A 19,443-nucleotide genomic window follows, 5' to 3' on the forward strand; every position below is an offset into this window, starting at 1 on the left:
TCGGGAGTGGCTGCTCTCCTGGCCGCGGCTGTACAGCAGAGGGGACCTCGCGGGTTAGAAGGGGAATGTAAGGCTAAAGGGTGTTTTGCCTGCGGGGAGCCAGGACACATTAAACGTCATTGCCCAAACAATGCAGATGCTAGGCCTCGCCCTAGGAATGAAGAACCATATGTTTGTGGGCGATGCAAAAAGGGATCACACAAAGCTGAGGAGTGTAGGTCGGTCTTTGATGCTCAGGGCAACCGTATTTGTGGACAAGATGCTAGAGAGCCAAAAAACGGCCAGAGGGGGCCCCCTTCACAGGCGGGCCCCCGCCCCAGAGACAGGACAGCTCAGGGTGGCAGCCTTCAACAAGGGCCACCCCTGGGTCAGCAGGTGTGGACCTCAGTGTCGCCTCCAGACTTATACAGAAGGTCACCATTAGGACGGATGGCGTTAGGACCCTAAATGACATGCAAAAGCTATTGGGAGACATTAATTGGATTAGGCCATATTTACATATACCAAATTCAGATCTCAAACCCCTGTTCGACCTTCTAAAGAGAGACCCAGATATAGCCTCCCACAGGAGGCTCACTCCTGAGGCAAGAGCTGCCTTACAGAGAGTGGAAAAAGCCTTAGGTGGGGCTACCTTACACAGAATTGAACCAGGGCGACCCTTTGATGTCTGTTTGCTACAGACTAGTCTACAGCCTACAGCGGTGATTTGGCAGAAAGGACCACTACTGTGGATACACCCTAAGGTCTCACCTGCAAAAGTCATAGAGCATTACCCGGAGGCAGTCGCTTCATTGGCCCTTGAAGCGCATGATAGAGCTGTCCAACATTTTGGCTCAGGACCACAAGCCATCCGAGTACCCTATACCGCCAGCCAGATCAAGATCCTGGCTGCCTGCATAGATACCTGGGCCATTCTGAGATGTGTTTTCCATGGGGATATAAACAATCAATACCCTAAAGACCCTATCTTGTCATTTGTCACTCAGCACCCTATAATTTTTCCAAAGGTTACTGCCTCTGAGCCATTAGTCCTAGCAACTACAATATACACAGATGGCTCCAAGACGGGGATAGGCGCCTATGTGATCCTAGGCAAGCCCCCGGTTACCATACAATTTAAACCAGATCAGCCTCAGGTGGTAGAACTGCAGATCGTTAAAATGATTCTTGAACGGTTCTCAGAAGCCATTAATATTGTCTCCGATTCTAGGTATGTGGTCAATGCTATGCAAGTGCTTGAGACTGCCGGTTTAATTAGAGCCACTTCCACAGTGGCTGGACTGTTCCTGTCTATCCAGACATTGCTTCAGAACAGACACCATAAGGTCTTCACCACCCACATAAGAGCACATACATCCCTGCCGGGGCCCATGGCACAGGGGAATGCGGCTGCTGACACTGCCACTCGCCCGTTATGGATTTTTACCTTACTAACACCAATCGAGCGAGCCCGTGCCTTCCATGATAAATTTCATGTTAATGCCAGGACACTAGCAAACCATTTCCATGTTTCTAGAGCAGATGCATGAGATATCGTGCGACTATGTGACTCCTGTGCCACATACAAACCTGCCATACCGATGGGAGTAAACCCTCGAGGTTTGATCCCTGGTGATGTTTGGCAGATGGACATCACACATATACAGGAGTTTGGGACTCTTAAATATGTTCATGTTTCCACAGACACCTGTTCTCACGTCATATTCGCAACAGCAGAAACAGGTAAAAAAGTGTCTAATGTGATCAATCATTGCCTGGCAGCTTGGGCCGCATGGGGCAAACCAAAAATATTAAAAACTGATAATGGACCAGCCTATATAGGCAAAGCCTTCAATGAGTTCTGCAAAATGATGGAGGTTCAATTAAAACATGGTATCCCATACAATCCCCAAGGTCAAGGAATCATTGAGAGGGCTCATAGAAGCCTCAAAGAAATTTTACAAAAACAAAAAGGGGGAGTAGGCCAAGGCCTGGCCCCAAAGGCACGATTATCCATGGCACTATTCACACACAATTTTTTAAATTTAAATAATGATAATCGCTCCCCAGCTGTGGAGCACTGCAACCCTTCCCCCAACCATAAAGGGTGGGTTAAGTGGAAAGATGTCCTGACAGGACAATGGATGGGCCCGGATCCAGTGGTCAGCTGGAACCGAGGCGCAGTTTGTGTTTTCCCACAGGAATCGGGACGAGAACCACTGTGGATACCGGAGAGACTGACACGGGCAACAAAGCCCTCGACTGAAGATCAGACCTGCCCTACTGGAGATCCATCACAGACCAACCAATAAGATGAATAGAAATAGCGGTAGCCCGAAATGGACAAGAAGATCCTCAGGCATATGCATGGCTTGCTCAATTGGCCCACGACCGAGTCTAGATATGGCGGGCATCCCTCATTCTCCTCCATAAGGTGACAATACACAGCAGGGTAGGTGAGTCAATGACGGGTAAGAGCGTGCCTCCCCAGCACGACTCAACCTAAGCCAGGCCCTACCCCATCCTGCACGTAAGCCGCTGGACTGTTAGATGCTGCCCAGGTCTAAATTTCTCTCTGAGGGGACTTCTTTACGGAGAGGAAATGAGTGCAAGCTTGTGTGCATCCAGGTTCCGTCCAGTTTGTGCCTGGCCCTAGAAAAAGGACGAGGGCCTCAGGGCCTTGGCAGACCATGGGACGGCCGACCAGGGTCTAAGCCAAGGACCTACGGTGGGCCTACGCATAGGGCATAAGCCTCTGCACCCAGTCCAGAAAGGGCTACGATGCGCACATTCATAAAAAATAAAAAAGGGGGAGATGTTGGGAGCCGCAGCCCCGAGCCCGGTCGCCTCACTTGGCGGACGTGAGGCCTGTGGTAAAGAGCAAAGCCTGAGGTAGATTACCCCTCCCATCGAATATGTTAGTTTCCTGCTTACCGCGTAAACAACCCGCTCAACAATATAGTCTGCCTGGCAACTGATGATGTTAGCCAATCAGCTTGCCTTGCTTACTTTAACATGATTGGACACTGTACCCGTATATATACCGGTGCCACCCCTGGGCGGAAGAAGAAGCCAGGTAGAAGCCCAGAAGTAAAAGCCCAAAAGGAGCCGCGGAGAGCGGACCGGTAGAGGCTTTGGGGCAGACTGAAGCACAAAAGGAGCCGCGGGGAGCGGACCAGAGGAGGCTTCAGCTGGGAGAACCCAGGGCAGGCTGTACGGAGAAGGAAAATAAAAAGAAAAGGTTGTCCACTACCAGACTTTGTCGTGTGTCCTTCCTGCCGGCCGGGAGCGGACATCGACAGAGAACAAATTAAAATTAAAGACAAAAGTAAGAAGGAAGCCCATATATGGGAGCAGTCATGTGAATAACATATCAACCAAACTCAAACTTCAACCTTTTCCACAACAATTTTTCGTGAGCGTTTGACTGCAAAGGAAGAGGTCAGCCAGGGAGTTCCTGAACTCTTTATATACATATTTGAAATACATAAGATGGCTCTGACACATCTTGAGATAAGGCAGCCCACATTAGGTGGGAATATTTTGAAGAGTCCTAAGCGACTTCAAGGAAGCTAAGAGTTGAACTGTGTTACAGGTCTGTTTCAAGGGTGGGCTACCTGGCCGTTTGGATATACCCCATGTTTATCATTACCACCTCCTAGGTCCACCTTACGTAAAACACGTGTGAAGGCAGAGAAAGGCAGGGTCTGTGGCAGGCAAAAGTGAAGAGGGAAGGGAGGCACTTCGGGACTGTTTATCATTCTGGAGTTCTGCGACCACTTCAACCCCCTGATAGAGAGCGCATGACCTAGACAGCAGTGGCCAGGACAGGCATGCAGATCTTAGACTTGTAGTACAGTATGACAACTGCGAAGGTAACTGCTCAGCTGAGCTGACATGTAATGCTTCTCACTGTAAATACATATTAAACACACTGGAGTGAGCGTGATGTCCACCTCTGCAGACTTTAAACCAAGCAGGATACAGGGGAGGGTAATTTTCTGAGAAAGACAACTATTCACCCTGTTATGACTGATACATTGTGTCAACTTGAGAAATCAGAGCGGCTTAACTCAGTAAAAGTCCTCAGCCCTCTAGGATCTTGTTCATTGCGTGAATTTGACAATTGTCAGTTAGAGATTTAACTAAATGATTCAGCAGGGAGCCAGGGTCCTCACTTAGTAAACATCCTCAGCCTGTGCAAGGCAGAGAAAGGTAGGGAGCTGGTGTGAGTGCTACACCCCCCCCGAAGGGGTGCGGCCTGCTTACAGTATGAGGGAGAAGAAACTGTGCTGTCTTCTGCCACCTTGCACTGTGGCCCCAGTGCCATGCCACGCTGCCTTGGACTACGGACTCAAACCACCACAAACTGTGAGCTAAGCAGACCTGGCCCTTCTTAATTTTGGGCATCAAGTATTTTGCCCAGCAATGTGAGGAAAGTAACCAAGACATTTCAGGTATGATGTGAAGTACTGATGGTCATCTTGGGAGAGAGATGAAATGCAACCACAACACAATAAAGTTAACTGCCAGTTAAAGCTATGAAGAGTGAGACTGGCAAGAGAAGATGCAGTGCAAGGAGCAGTCTTGTTAGCGCTAAGAAACAGGAGTGAGCAGAGCTCACGGTTAGAAGACAAGAGGTGGTACAGAAGCCAGCGCGGGGCAATGGAGCCGAATGTAACTTCAAAGAGGCCAATGTAAGAGTTTTGCAAAGGTCCAGTGGGAAACTCTGAAGAGAGAGGTTTTAGGGCAGCTGCAGACCGCCAGGAGCCAGGGGTGGGGGAATATGCTAGATGAAGGAAAGCAACACACAGCAATCTTTTCACAGAACTGAAGGGAGAGAAAGAAGCTGCAGTGGCTAATGGGCTGGGATGAGCTGAGCTCACCTGGTGCTCTGCGATGAGGGCCTTCACCTCCTCAATCTCTTGGGGGATGTCTTCTTTGTCCTTCTCATTGAGTGTAGTTTCAGCCCACTGCAACCAAGCCAGTAAAGCTTCCAACAACTCCTTTTTAGCAATGAGCCCAGCCAGAGCACTCGCTAATCTTTGCTGATGCTGCTTTGCCCAGGCCAGTACCTGATGGAGAAAAAGGTTTTGCTGAATGTCTCAGTGTAAAATACATAAATTTTAAGTGTAAATCAGGATCATCCTAGCTAGACCATGTGCCATTCTTCAGTGGTGCCAAAACTCAGCCTGAGGAAGAGATGGGAGCCCTGCATGATATTCGCCACCACTAGAAATTTAATGATGTTATCAATCACCTAGGTTTCCTTTTGTTTCTAACTTCAGTTCAAATATTTATCCTTTGAAGGGTCAAGTGGGCTTAGGCCACACAGCACAAAGCAGAAAGTTAAACTGCTAAGATCTGAATTAAGGAGCTAATTCACACTGTGCATAAGCTCACTTGGCAAGTACACACTGTTCTAAAACACTACTCAATGCTGGATCATTTGACAGACACAATGTGGGAAGGGGACAGAGTGCCACACAGTGAGCCAGAGGTCTCAGGGACATAGCTCAACATTTCTTTAACTTTTTTTCCATTTCTTTAACTTTTAAAGAAAAATACATTTCAGAGACTGACAATGCACATAAGAAGGACATCACTTCCATGAGGGGGCCTTGCTTTCCCACATCTGTGAGGTGCACCTGAACTGCTGAAAATTTCCCACACACCTCCACTCTGAAGGCTGCGGGTAGACTAGGGCAGACACACTGACCTCCTCAAACCTGGCCCGGATGATTGTTATCCAGTGCTTAATGGTGGTGATGGAGTCAGGGTGGCACATGGCCAAGACAGCATCACCCATACTGGTGGCTTTATTGAGATCAGCTCTTTTCTCCTCCAGTTTCTTCATGAATTCCTACAGCAGAAATGAAGATTTCAATTAGCTGCTGGCACTGTCTGAAAACAAAACTCTGGTGACATTAATTTACTGTCAGCATTAACTAAATGAATAAGAACATTAGTTGATTTATCCACAGTTGGAAATCATCTACCAACTGGGAAGGCAAAGCGGGAAAAATGGAAAATTAAGTACTTTCTAATATGTATGTTAAAAGAGAATGTAGAACAGCATCTCATGCTTTAATAATATATATCATACAAAAATAATTCTCCAAAATTTGTATACATTTGGAAGTAAGATTGGAAGATACAATATTGCCAGATAGAAATAACACTGCTTGCGAAAAAAAAAAAAGGATTTTGTGATAGAATAAATGATTTTATCTCTCTTAAATGTGTTTGTTATTGTAGATTCAAAGTTCAATTAATAATGTACTCTTGATAACCAAAGACATATTTTGCCATATACCTAGCTTTAAAAATATAGTCCTTACTATAGGCTCTCTCAAATGCAAGAGTAAAGAAAAGCAGATATTGGTAGCATCTGTGGTTCTCTAGAGGACAGCTGTCCGCAGCACACGTTTGAAATCATTCCCACACCCTGAAGGGCCAGAGTGGTGGCAGCCAGAATCGGGTGGATGGAACCAACTGCCCACTCCACTCTATGCTCTTCCAATTCAGTCTGAGGGTTGTCTATTCACATGGGAAAGCTTGTCATTTTTGAAACTGGATTGTACTGAGATATCTTCAGTTCTGATGTTAGTAAGTTAAATATTTTGTTTTACTTTGGTGAATGTATGAAAGGAAGCAGAGGAAAAGAAAAAGAATGAACAGTGTCCTGGAAAATATTATATAGAAACACTTTTAAAATTGTAGTTTTATACTACATACAATATTTTTAAATAATGTAAATTTTAAATTTAAAATTAAAACATTACATGTAAAAATAAAATAATCCTGCTCTGGTTATTCTCCTCCTGTAAGTTACCTGCTTCTCTGGTGACAGTGGTTGCATTATAAACAAGACCCCTTTCTTTGGGTATGAAGTTTGCATGCTAGACCTCAATAGCAGGTGCTAAATGCTACTGGAACTCAACCCTATTAGTTGGCCTCAGCCCACAGTAATACAATGTAGATTTCTAAATACTGAGCTGATTCAAAATTTATAATACATTTGATGTAGTTTTACTATTCTTTATTTTAGCTTCAAATTCAAATGGTATATATAGCATTACATTTCACCAGATAATGCTATACAAGCTTGCACCACTTTTTGTAATGACACGGCAGTATTTCACTGCTATAGGTTAGCCAATCCCTCTTTAAGAGAGAGTAACTAAAACAAAAAGTCTATTAATGATGTAATCCATGCTACACTGGAATGAATGACGAATTTCCAACTTGGCCTTGAATGGCAAAGTTATCAGTGGTGTTAAAAGGTCCTTTAAAGCTCACAGAAAATGCTGACTTCAATGATACTTTGAGTGTTAGCACTGTGAATTTCTGACTTTTCATGTCAAAGATGAAAATATTTGTTATGAGCTACCTGAACCACTCTCTCAAGGGTATTGCCAACTTTCATGCATTACCACAGAAAAGATCTTAGTCTGAAAACTAAATGAACAGATCTTTACTTGGTTAGTTATTCATCAGTATATCTGTTTATGGAACTCATACCCTAGGGTTTGTCTAAAAAAGATTTCAAAAGCCTCTTGATTAAAAACAGAAATGGCAGAGGCTTAAACATAAAATCCATTAAGTCCCGTGAAGCATAATACTGGGTTTCACAAACCCATTCCTTACTTTTCTACTATAAAGTTTTACTTTCGTGTCATACCAGCCAGCCATGCATCTCAGCAGCTGGGCCTGAAGGACACAGAAAGCAATTTGTGTTTACCTACTTGCTACAATGAAAGGCAAGATGTGTGCAAAAGTGTCAAACCAGGCTTTACACTCATGTTATGCTCTAACAGGTTTTGTCTGCTCACCCAAGTATACACCCACACCACTCTAGGATTTGTTTGTAAAAACATTTTCTTTTGATTTTTCTAGTAGAAGTAGCCTGATTCAATACAATGGCACATGAAAAATCAGATTTGCAAGTTTTGGAGGAGATCAAAAGTGAATCATCAGATAACTCATGTATGGATGATGAAGATGATCATTATGGTAAAATACATGTTTCAGAGCAGAAGAGTGTTGTGAGTACAAGATGATGATGACGACAATGATGACTTTGATGTTGAACATGTCAGCTGAAGTTTCTGTGATAGTGAAATGGAGCAATAATTAACTGATACAGGGAATCTAGACCTCCTTAATTCAGAGGACAAAACAGCATATTTAAATACATACTTGACAAATTGAAGTGTAGCAAAATGGCCATGCAACCAAATGGAATGATCCAATGTTAGAATTAGTTCTGAAAATATAGTGAGGGTCTCGGCAGGGGTGAAACATATTGAATGGAAATTCATTCATTCATTGTTGAAAATTGTAACAGACGAAATGCTAGAAGATGCTGTGAAATACACAAAGGCTAAAATGCAAGTAAAAATGTTCTATATGCATACTCAAAATGTTTCATAGTCATATTTAAAAAATCTATTTATTGTGACAGCCCACTAGCTGAACTGAAAGCATTCAGAGGTATTCTGAAGTTAGCAGGGAATTCTAATGGTAATTGCAGAAATGTAAAAGACTCATGGAAAAGTGAGGTCAAAATGTGGCACAGAAATTTATGCCTTTACAGATGCAAAGACTTATCATGCTTTCAATTTAGAAATTTATTCTGGAACTCAGTCGTCAGCTCTTTATTCATACAGTAATAAGCCAAATGATGCTGTGAACAGATTTGTTGCTCCCATCTTCCAAACTAATCATAAAGTAACATTCAACAATTGGTGTGATGGTTTCCAATTTGTGTTATATGTGCTAACAGAGATTGGCTGACTAGCACAGGAACCATATGTAGGAACAATACAGAAATTCCAAATAAAGAAAGGTTGCAATTTCAAAACAAATGGTATAGTACAACCTTTGGATTTCAGAAAGATTTACACTGGCCTAGTATATGACAAAGAAAAACAAACTGGTACTGCTGTCAATATTGCATCATAATGGATATATTGATAGGGAGTATTTGACAAAATCAAATTCTGAAATGGAAACTTTCTACAACAAAATCAAAGGTGGAGGAGATGTTGTTGATGAGTTACACAGTAATTATGACATCATATGAAACACAAAACATTGGCCAATGGTGTGTTTTATTTGAGCTTAAATGTGTGGTATAAATAGATAGTTTACAAAAAAAAATAACAAATGCAAAAATACAACAGAGAAATTTTCTTAGAGGACTGGGAATGGAATTCATAAGAGATCATTAATAACAGCGGAAAAACAAAATGTTTCTGCCCAGGGATCTATACAAAAAAATTGTGGAGCATACTGGTGATCTGACAGGTGAACAGACAGGCATAGCATCCTAAAGACTTCTTACAACAACAAGAAAAAAAAAAAAGATGTCAACTATGCCCTACAAAAAAGTATAGGGGAAAAAAAAAACCATATGTGCTATCAGTGTGAGACTTGTGTGTGGAACATGCAGTTGCCATGTATGAAAGCTACCTTAAGTGTGACAGTTGAAGCAAAGATTATTTCTGTGGTAAACTTTTATTTTTGTTTACATTGTAGCTCACATAAATTTTTATTTTTAGTGTCATCATTTACATTTTGTAAGCAAGAACACTGATGATGTTAAAATGCTGTTTATTGTACATGTGCAATACATATTAGTATGCACTGCACAATATAGTAAAAACCTCCTGACAAAACAGTAAGACCAGCAACCTGTGAACTGTATCTTACAAAAAAGCCAACCAGCAAAATACATGTGCTGTTAATATAAAGTGATGTGTGAATGTGCTGTTGTCATGTGTGTAGACTACCTTAGGTGTAACAACTGAAGTAATGATTTTTTTTTTTTTGTAGAATGCCTTCGGTACTTTCACTATAGTTCACATAGGAATTTATTTGTTGTTCTTTTTTAGACTCTTTACTCCAAAAAACTTGTTGATGCTGAAAAAAATGTATGCTTTTTTATAGATATTAAAATGCAATTTTGTGATTTTTTTCTGTTAAGCACTCATTGTTTAACATAATAAAACTCATAAAATCAGTAATTTATTAATAGAAATATTCTAGAGAATAAACATGGGCTTGACATATCTATGATTATGCCCCTTTATGACAAAAAATGTGTTATACTCTGTAGGTAAATGACTTGTCTCCTTTGCTTATAAAGGTCAAAGATACTAATTTATAATTCTACTAGCTCAATTCTACAAATTTCAAATGTTCATTAGGGAAGTTCCCTTCTTGAAATCTAGAGAAGAGTTAACAAATTGATCAATTCTGATCAATAGCCAAACAGCCACTTAGAAAAATCAATGTGATTCCCAGAGGTATAAAACAGAGTGCTCTAAACACCCGTGTGTATATGTGGGGATATTTGCACATTAGCAAGAGATGTGGAGATACATGCTGAAATGTACCAGATGTTTACTTCTTAGGAAGGAAGATATTCATGCACTTGATGATACTTATCATCAAATCTATTTCATCTGCTTTGTTTCATTTTCTCATTTAGTTATACTCAGTGTTTAGAAATTACTTACTTTATGCTGGTCAATGAGAGTTCGGAGAACATCCTCATCATCTGGGAGAACTCCGTGGAAACGCAGGGTTTGCTCTGCCTCAGCCAGCCACTCCAAGAGGGCATGTACCACCGAGTGGAACTCTTCTGCCTAACAGTGTTAACACACATACACATACACATACATATACATACCAGTGAGATCTCAAAATATGCCTGTTAGAGAAATTCACAGAACTGAAGAGATTTTTCCCCTCCATGAAAAAAAGCCTTAGATTTAAACTGCCTAATTATGTATATTACTCTCATTAAAAAGATAGTGATACATAGTGTTACATTTTGCAAATATCAGAAACTATGTAACAAGGCTTATGGTAGAATAATTCATCATTGTTAACAACTTGGTTTTAGGTGAATGGTAGCACACAAGACTTTCAAACTGAAAAACTATTCAAGCAGCAGCATTTCCCCTCCATAAGAAACTTTTAAGTTTTGAGGGAGGCAGAAGATAGGTCAAGGAAGTAATGCAATCAGGATTTCTTCCTTCCTTACAGTCTGGGGGAGAAACAAAGACCACTGCAGTTCTCCACTGCAACCTTCCGAGCTGAGGCTTCAATGCTTTCCAATGCACTCGACCATTACGAGCATGGTTCTTACCTGATGCAAGGCTGCTTCTAGCCGCGTCTGCTTTGAGATAGAAAGTGCACAAATGGTCTCCCAGCGTGTGCTCAGCTCCTGCATCTGGACTTTGACCCAAGAGGAATCATCACTGCTGCCTTCTATAAGCTCCCGGGCAGAGCGCTTCAAGGCCTGCACACTGCTGGTTCTCTTCCCCAGCTCTTTTTGGAAGACCTAAGAAAATCATAGTTTTTAGAATTAAGTTTTGATCATAAAATCACAATACTAAAATGTACTGATCTGAATACATAGGTTTATAAACTAACACTTGCAGACATCTGAGATCTGCAGTTTAATGGCCACAGCCCTGGCAGAACCTCAGATGGTTAAGAGCACCATCAAGAACACAGTCTTGTTTAACCTTTGTTTAGTTTTGTAACATCCTCAGGAGGGAACTAGACATGAGTATTGCTATGATTGTGTCTGGGTGTCACCCCAAAACCTCATGTAGTTATGAGGACAGTGTTAAATGAGATGTGCCTGCAGATAAACACACAAATGCATATGAACACAACGCACACATGTGCACGCACACAAGGAACAAAATCTAAAGATTTCATTTGTGAGAGGAATAGATGCCCCGAGTGTACTCTGTATACTCTGGCTTCCTAAGTCTTCCAATTTCATTACTAATGCTAAATGATTCATTCTTCTTGATGACCTTTAATATATAAAAAGTCTGGCAAGCGACGAGGGCAGTAAATATTTAGACAGTGAGCTTATAAAAATGGCATTTATGTAAAAGCAACACTACACTATTCCTTAATCACTGAATGTGTGCCAGGAAATGGAAACGTTTGTATTTATCATGCACAAAATGTTTGTTTCAATGTAAGCAAAGCAAGCAGTATTTAAATTTTTGTAGGCTTGATCTTTATTTTTTCTTTTATTTTTCTGTAAACATTCAAGTATCACAAACTCTTTTATAGGAATAATCACAGAATAGAAACAGAAAAGGGAAAACAAATATGCAAAAAACCATTTAAAAACATATAAATCAATATAGCATGATTAAGAAGTATAAAGAAAATATTTTAAAATGAAATACATTTTCTAAACTTTAAAAGTGCAGAGGACACACAGCAGATGAGGCAGAGTGTTATAAGGTATCTGTATATCAAGTCAACTGATACACCCTTTCTACTTTAGGACTATGCTTCTTGTTGCTTCCAAAGTTCTTCGAGTTATATTTTATGACTTGCTAATAATTTAGGATCTCAAACTTAGTATCAATTGTATCTTTGATTTGCATAACACATGTATAAGCAGACTGCAAAGAAACCAATTTTTTAAAAATGAATAATAAATAATAAATCTCTCATAAGAACATGCAGTTGACTCATAAATTGCTGCAGTGTAAGAGCAAGATTAAAGCAGTTTCCAAAAGAGAAGAACATCTAATCATGACCCCATAAATCATGTCACAAATCTATTCACTTAGGCAGTGACCTCATTCCAGGTAACTGAACATGTTTTTAAATTCTATTACATAATTATTTAAATGACTAATTAAAGATAGTAGAACATCTTTTAAAGCACCAAAAGATGAAATCACTGTTTTAATTACAAAAAGGTTTTAGATCTGGTAATTAAAAGTATCTTACTGAAACTAAAATAATTTTCTCCTATTGCTTTTAAAGTTGGCGTCCTGAGTCTGTTTAAATGCACATATATTTTAACAAATAAAGATCGTAACACAGAGTATGACACAGTCTCTTGCTTTTAAAGGGCTAATTCAATTGCTCATATGGCCTTCTCTAAACCAAAATAATCAAACATGATAAAGTTAAATGTCCTAGATAACAATACCTTGTGATTATCAATGAGATTCATCACCAAATCAATGTCCCCATGGACAGGCTGATCTTCTGCCAGCTGAGGTTCAACTCTATACAACCAATCAATAAGGGCCTGTAGGGCATCTGTGAATTGTCCAGAAAATAACAGTGCTTCCTCAAGTTTGTTTTGTCTAGGGGACAAAGATGGAAAAATTAAGTGAGTTCATTCATGCAGAGTAAGTGGTACTCAAAAAGTATGTGTTTCTTTGCTCTTCTTAGGGAACAAAACTTTTATGAAGTTATCTTTTATTCCTTAATTGTATGGTACCTGTTCTAAAACACCTTAATCAACAACTGTACAAATTAATAAGCCTTCAAGTTTCTTCATAATATGCCTTTTAATTTTAGAAAATTTTAAAATGTGTTTTTAAATGACACAATGAACAACTTCTTTAGCACACAGTTCTATGAATTTTAACATGGTGTAGAACCATGTGACACTTTACCACAACACAGAGACACACAAGAGTTTCACCATCCTGTCTCCTCCTCTCTCTTCACAGCCACACCCTGTCCCCATCTCTGGTTCCATTCACTGATCTATTATCACTGTAAGTGTCTGTCTTTTCTAAATGCTGTAACTGCAGTCATCTATAGGACACTGGAAAAAGGATGTAACCTTTTGAGACTGGAGAAGTAAAAAAAAATTTTTAAATCAACAGACACTGCAAAAATATACTGTGAAGTTCCCTAGAACTGCATATAACAGTATATTTAATCTTGATACAGGTTCAAAAATCCAACATTCAAAATGTTTTGGAATCAAACTTTTTAACAAGCAGTAACACAGTGCTTCAAGTGGGAAATTTCATACCATGAAACTCTCATTCATGTACAATATTATTAAAATTAAAAAGTTACTTTCACACTATATGTAGACGGTATATTGAAACAAAAGAATTTCATGGTTAGATGAGTCTCATTCTCACTTTATCTCACTATGTATATGTAAATATTCCAAAATCTAACAAGCAAAAACAAAACATTTTTAGTTTGAATCATTTCAAATACAAGATACTTAACCCCACTGACAAAGAAACTAAAACTAAAAATCAGTGAAAATTGATATTTACAAGATATCCGAGCTCTTTTCAAGTACTTTCTTTTTATTTTAAAGAGAATAAAGCCAAACAAAATGAAACAGAGTAAAACTAATCAAAACAAAACAATGAAGAATAATACAGGATTCAAGATAATGGGAAATCAACAATGGCTACTATAATGCCTTATATTCTTCAAAATAGCTGCCCATTTCATCAGACATACTACAATCAAACAAACAAAAAAGAATAAAACCAAACCAAAACAATGAAAACAACACAGGGCCTCAAAACAAAATAACAAGAAATTAACAATGGCTACCTCCTACCCCTTTTAGATGCTTCCTCCTTTTTCACTTTCACAATATCTAGTGTACATTTTGGATCCCACTTACTCCTTCAGTTTTTTATGCTAGGGAGACAACATGATGTTCACCTATGCGAGTCTGAACATTTTACCCATGAAGTGAGAACAATCTCAAATTGCATCTATTTACCTATAAGAGCCTCAAGATTATCTTCTTTATAGCTGAGTAGCTTTGCATTGTATAAAAATACCATCTTTCTTATCCATTCTGCAGTTGATGGGCGCACACACTACCACTGCTTTTTTCTGGGTCCTCATCCATTGCATGGAGCATTGTCTCCTCTTCTCCGACTTTCAGTCCATGAATTTCCTTTAGAGTCAAATATGTTTCTTGTACATAGCATATTGATGGGACTTGTTTCTTGATCCACTCTCTCTGTATTTCTTTTTATTGGTGAATTGAGGTCATCTACATTAATGGTTATAGCCAACATGCACTGGCTCATCTCTGCCATGCTATCCTCCTGCCATTGGCCCTCCACTTTTCCCCTCTGTTCAGCCTGCTCTACTCAATGATCGCCCTTTGCCCTATTCCTGGAATCATAGTCATCTTTCTCTCTCTAAAATACCCTTCATCACTCTTTGTAGGGTTGGTTTGATGGTCATGAATTCCTTCAGTTGTTCTTTATCATGGAAGTATCTTATTTCTCCATTAATTTTGAAAGACAGTTCTTCAGGGTACATCAATCTGGGTTGGAAGCTGTTTTCTTTCAGGACTTGAAACACTTCACTCCAAGCTCTTCTTGACTTGATCGTTGTGTTGAGAAGCCTACTGTGATTCTGATGGGCTCTTCTTTATAGGTTATCTCTTTCTTTTCTCTACTAGCCTTTAATATTCTGTTCTTGTGCTGAATTTCTGGGATCTTAATTTCTGGAGTTCTATATGCCTCAACTATCTGTATGTCAGGTCTTTTTCTCATGTTTGGGAAGTTTTCTGCTATTACTTCTGTAAATAGTCTTTAATGTCATTTGCGTTGACTCCTGCTTTTTCACTAACACCTGTTATTCTTAAATTATTTTTCTTTGTGGCATCTTGCAGTCATTGAATTATTATTTCCTGGTTCCTTGTAGTTTTAAGAAATCTTTCCTTTCATGATTTCTAGCTGCAATCCTGTCATCAAGGTTTAAAAGTCTATCTTCAGTTTCTTTCAAGCAGTTTTGCCAGCTTTTCATACTTTTAAATTTCCTGGATATCTCTTTCAATCTGTTTCATCCATTGAAAATCCCTTCTTATACTGTTCATTCATGGTTTCCATCATTGTCCTACCCTCTTTTTTTTTTAAATCTATGTCTTTAGGTATATTATGTTTGTCATTTCTTCTTTTATCTGAGATATTATTTCTGATCTGATTACTTTTACAGCCTCATAAAGTGGTTTCTTCACTTCACTGTTAACTTTTCAGAAATTTCAGGTGTGTAACTTCTAGTTTCTTCTGTGTGTATCTCCCAGACTTGTTCTGTATGGACTACAGGTCCGAGATTGACTTTTGCTCCTTCATCTTGACATTTTCCTGGGTTCCCTAGATGAGCTAGTTGTGGGGTCCCGGGCACTTCCTGCATTTGCTGCTGGTCAATGGTGTAGGGGAATGGGTCAAGCACCTGGTTTCCTAACCTAGGTTCCTAGGGAGGTGTTGGAGTTTGGGGCAGGCTTCTCCAGACGTGCATGGCTACATGAAGACTCCCTCAATTGCAGCAGGCAGTTTCCCAGCCCTGTCTGGTTACCAGTCCCAATGCTGGCTGGTGGCCTCAAAGGCAGCATGGCTGGCTGGTTCTCCTGGCCTATGCTGGCTCACTAATGTACTTTCTTAAATACTTGAAAATTTGAAGTAAGTCTTAGCCTTCATAAAAGTGTAACAAGAAAGAGACAGGAGGCGTGGATGGAAGTTGGAAGAGGAGCTGAGCCAGTGGTAGTGCCAGGCACACCACAGGAAGGAACCTATTTTATTTCATACCCAGTAGAGTAAGCCCTGACGGGATGAGGCTGAAGAGGATGATAAGATCCCATTTACATTTCAAAAAAAACCCTCCTCAAAGTGAAGTGGAAATTAGATGAAAGGAGAAAGAATACTGGGAGATCAGTCAGACATGGTGTAGTTGGATGAGAGATGACAAGAGGATTGGGGTAGAATCTCATTTTGATTAGCATTTATAATTTAAAGCAGATGATGAACTGCAAAGCTTCTTCAGTTCAGACAGTCTGTGAGTGGGTGTTAGGATGAGCACATGTTCCCCAGGCAAAGGGGTATGGAAGGTCCCCCTCAAGCATCTCTACGAAGCACCACTACCTTCTTGTTGAGGGAGATCTATAAAGTAACCAAGCTACCTAAAGGAACATCTCACCTCTCCACAGACTTTCCACAGATGGTGTCCCACTTGTCTCTGAGTTCACTCAGCATGTCATCCAGCTTCAGGTTGTCATCAGCCAGACAGGTTTTCTCCTTCAGTGAACGTCCAGTTCGGTTGGTGGTATCATAGACAGAATGCTTGGCTCCTAGTGATTTCTGAAACTCCTATATGTTTAATGAGAAGACAGTGTGTATTTCTCTGTGGGACTTATAAAGAAACAAGCAAAAATACTACAGGAGGGTGTCATAACATGGGAGACAGCAAGGAATCAGGTTACAGAGTCCTGAGCTTGACAAAGAAATGTAACAGGGCCACCCCAAAAATCTAATCTTCCAAGGCTAAGGGTTTAGTTTTCTCAGAAGCCAACTAACCTTGAGAAAATAATATCAAAGCCAAAAAATTTTCCTCTGAATTGTTTTGGGGCACTTCTGGGGATCAAACTCAGATGGTCTTCATGCATGCAAGGCAAATACTCTTATCACTGAGCTTACACCTTTAGCCCTGAATGTGGTATATATAAGCCATAAACACTACAATACATATTTTTTAAATCCTACAATATATATTGATGATAAAACAGAACTGCTGATAAACTTCTGACAATAAGTTTGGGATGGGAAAATGTGGCCGATGCTCTATGAGTAGATAATTACTGATCCAGTGTAGACAGAATGGTTCAATGATGAATACATACATTAAAAAGGCTCTTTTTTGTTGTTGTTCAAACAGATTATTGCTGCACACTGGATAGTAACAGTAACAATATATGCAATTTTATCTCTGAGCTAGAATGAGTGGCAGGTAAGGATTGGCCTCTCTCTAGATTCTGGTGTTTGGAACTACTGCTACTCATACCATAAGAAATCCACATCCTATCTACTCAGTTATACAAAGCCCCAGCTGATATCTCAAAAGATCTCACATAATTTTCCAGTATCAAACTTTTACGTTGCTAATAGAACATCTAAACTCTGTTGCTGTTTTTACTGTCAGTGAACCTTCCAAGGTCACACATATGTATGTGTGCAGAGTTAGTGGAAGAATTGCATTCTTTCTCTGTGTCACAATTATAATCATTTGCAGATCAGGAACATAGTTTTATAGGCTCTCATGATCACTTTTATACCTAAAAGTATTTGTATAATCAAATAGAGTTGAAAAATGAGACAACTGCTACAGAATATTCAAAACTCAGGACAAGAAGAAAAGTAGGCCAACTTAACGGGCAGTTTACAAGCTCCTAAAATACTAAGAGAATACTAATGCAGCAATTCTCAATCCTGACAGTCCATTAAAATCAAACTAGACAATGAAATGGTATGTAAATGAACAGCTTCCCCAAATAACCTTACAATTATACTATTAAATTTGTATTACCTTTAAAAGCAGCACTTTAAGTGCATTCTCATTACACAAAAGTTTTTTTTTTGTATTGTGAGGCGACTACATCTTTACTAAAACAATTACAGTATCACAATATTTCTAAAGTTTGTTATCTGCAAGCCTTATCTCTTCACGCTATTCTGAAAAGAATACTTGCATTTAGAATTATGATACTGACATGAGTTTTTTTTACACAGCAGATACATAAATAAACTGAGTACAGTTTATTTATGTACATAAATAAACTGAGTACATAGCCAAGTACAGGCTGGTTAGAACTTTGAACAGGCTAAAGCCCCCCAGATAATGAATAGAGGAAAATTCTTTCGAAATTAGCTTAATAGACTACCCTGAAATGTGTCTTGGAGAAACTATTGACTTTGGCACTATATAACACTGAGCAAAATAAGAGACTCTATCAAGTTGTTTGCACATTCTTGTTCCTAAAATTCTAAGGTCCAATAAGGTGTTCTGTTTTGAAAAGGAGGCTTCTGATTTTTCCTCAGAGGGGAAGGACACAAGGTGTTTATTGTCACTGTGCTCCTAGGATTGGATGTGGCAGCTCATGGACAGAGACAGCTACAGAACAAGACACATATAAGCCCTACTTCAATCAAAGAATGGAAGCTCAATATGTATTCTCTAGTACCCTTGGGTCATGACCCTCTGAGATTAGACTCTGGAAGGGCAGCAACCCACCTCGGTGAAGACAAGGGCTAAGAATTTTTTGATGATGGTAAATCTTACGATGCCAATGTAAATGTTAAACATTTCAAGCAGTAATTTATACCTGTCTACCTAACTTTATGCCTCACTGCCTGTCTGCAAGAACTACTTTCCTTTAGCTGCATCTGCACCCTGATGGCTGATGGCCAATTTACAAACAGAATTATAGAAAGACCGAATTAAAAAAAAAAGTTTGGAAGAGTAGCAGGTACTGCTCTAGAATGGACATGGAGGAAACATAAATATTTTTAAAATACATTTCTACATGTGTCTAATCTACACAAAAAAGTTATGGAGACTTCTTTGGATATGAGCAGACTTTTATATACATGCAAATGTGATAAAATATTAATTCTTAGGTAGTAGCAATCAACTTATCTTTCTTCTATTTAAAAGAATCTATACCACAAAATCTGTATTACTTTTTTTATTTAAAGAAAAGGAAACAAACAAACAAAAAAAACCACATGGAGATAAAAAAGGGTAGAAATAATGCAAAATTACAGAAAAATAAACGGTAAGAAATCGCTAGTTGATAAGTTACATATTGTCATCTTAGAAATAGCTGTTCAGGTTACAAAA

The 19,443-nt window shown here is 39.5% G+C and overlaps 1 protein-coding gene across 29 annotated transcripts in view; it reads right to left on the minus strand.

The window, feature by feature from the left end:
* Dst (dystonin) overlaps positions 1-19,443 on the minus strand; it is a 455,117-nt gene that overhangs the window by 18,949 nt on the left and 416,725 nt on the right. For all 29 annotated transcript variants that reach the window (XM_063256887.1, XM_063256895.1, XM_063256898.1 and 26 more), the window contains 6 exons: positions 16,747-16,916; positions 12,971-13,130; positions 11,141-11,335; positions 10,506-10,634; positions 5,699-5,842; positions 4,866-5,054 (listed from right to left, as the gene is read on the minus strand). In XM_063256887.1, the coding sequence (XP_063112957.1) occupies positions 4,866-5,054; positions 5,699-5,842; positions 10,506-10,634; positions 11,141-11,335; positions 12,971-13,130; positions 16,747-16,916 (987 nt within the window). The remainder of the gene's footprint in view (positions 1-4,865; positions 5,055-5,698; positions 5,843-10,505; positions 10,635-11,140; positions 11,336-12,970; positions 13,131-16,746; positions 16,917-19,443) is intronic.

This window comes from Cavia porcellus, unplaced genomic scaffold (genome assembly GCF_034190915.1).
Source record: "Cavia porcellus strain 051 isolate PalLab524CR breed Dunkin Hartley unplaced genomic scaffold, mCavPor4.1 scaffold_10, whole genome shotgun sequence".
In the NCBI taxonomy this organism is placed as follows: domain Eukaryota; kingdom Metazoa; phylum Chordata; class Mammalia; order Rodentia; family Caviidae; genus Cavia; species Cavia porcellus.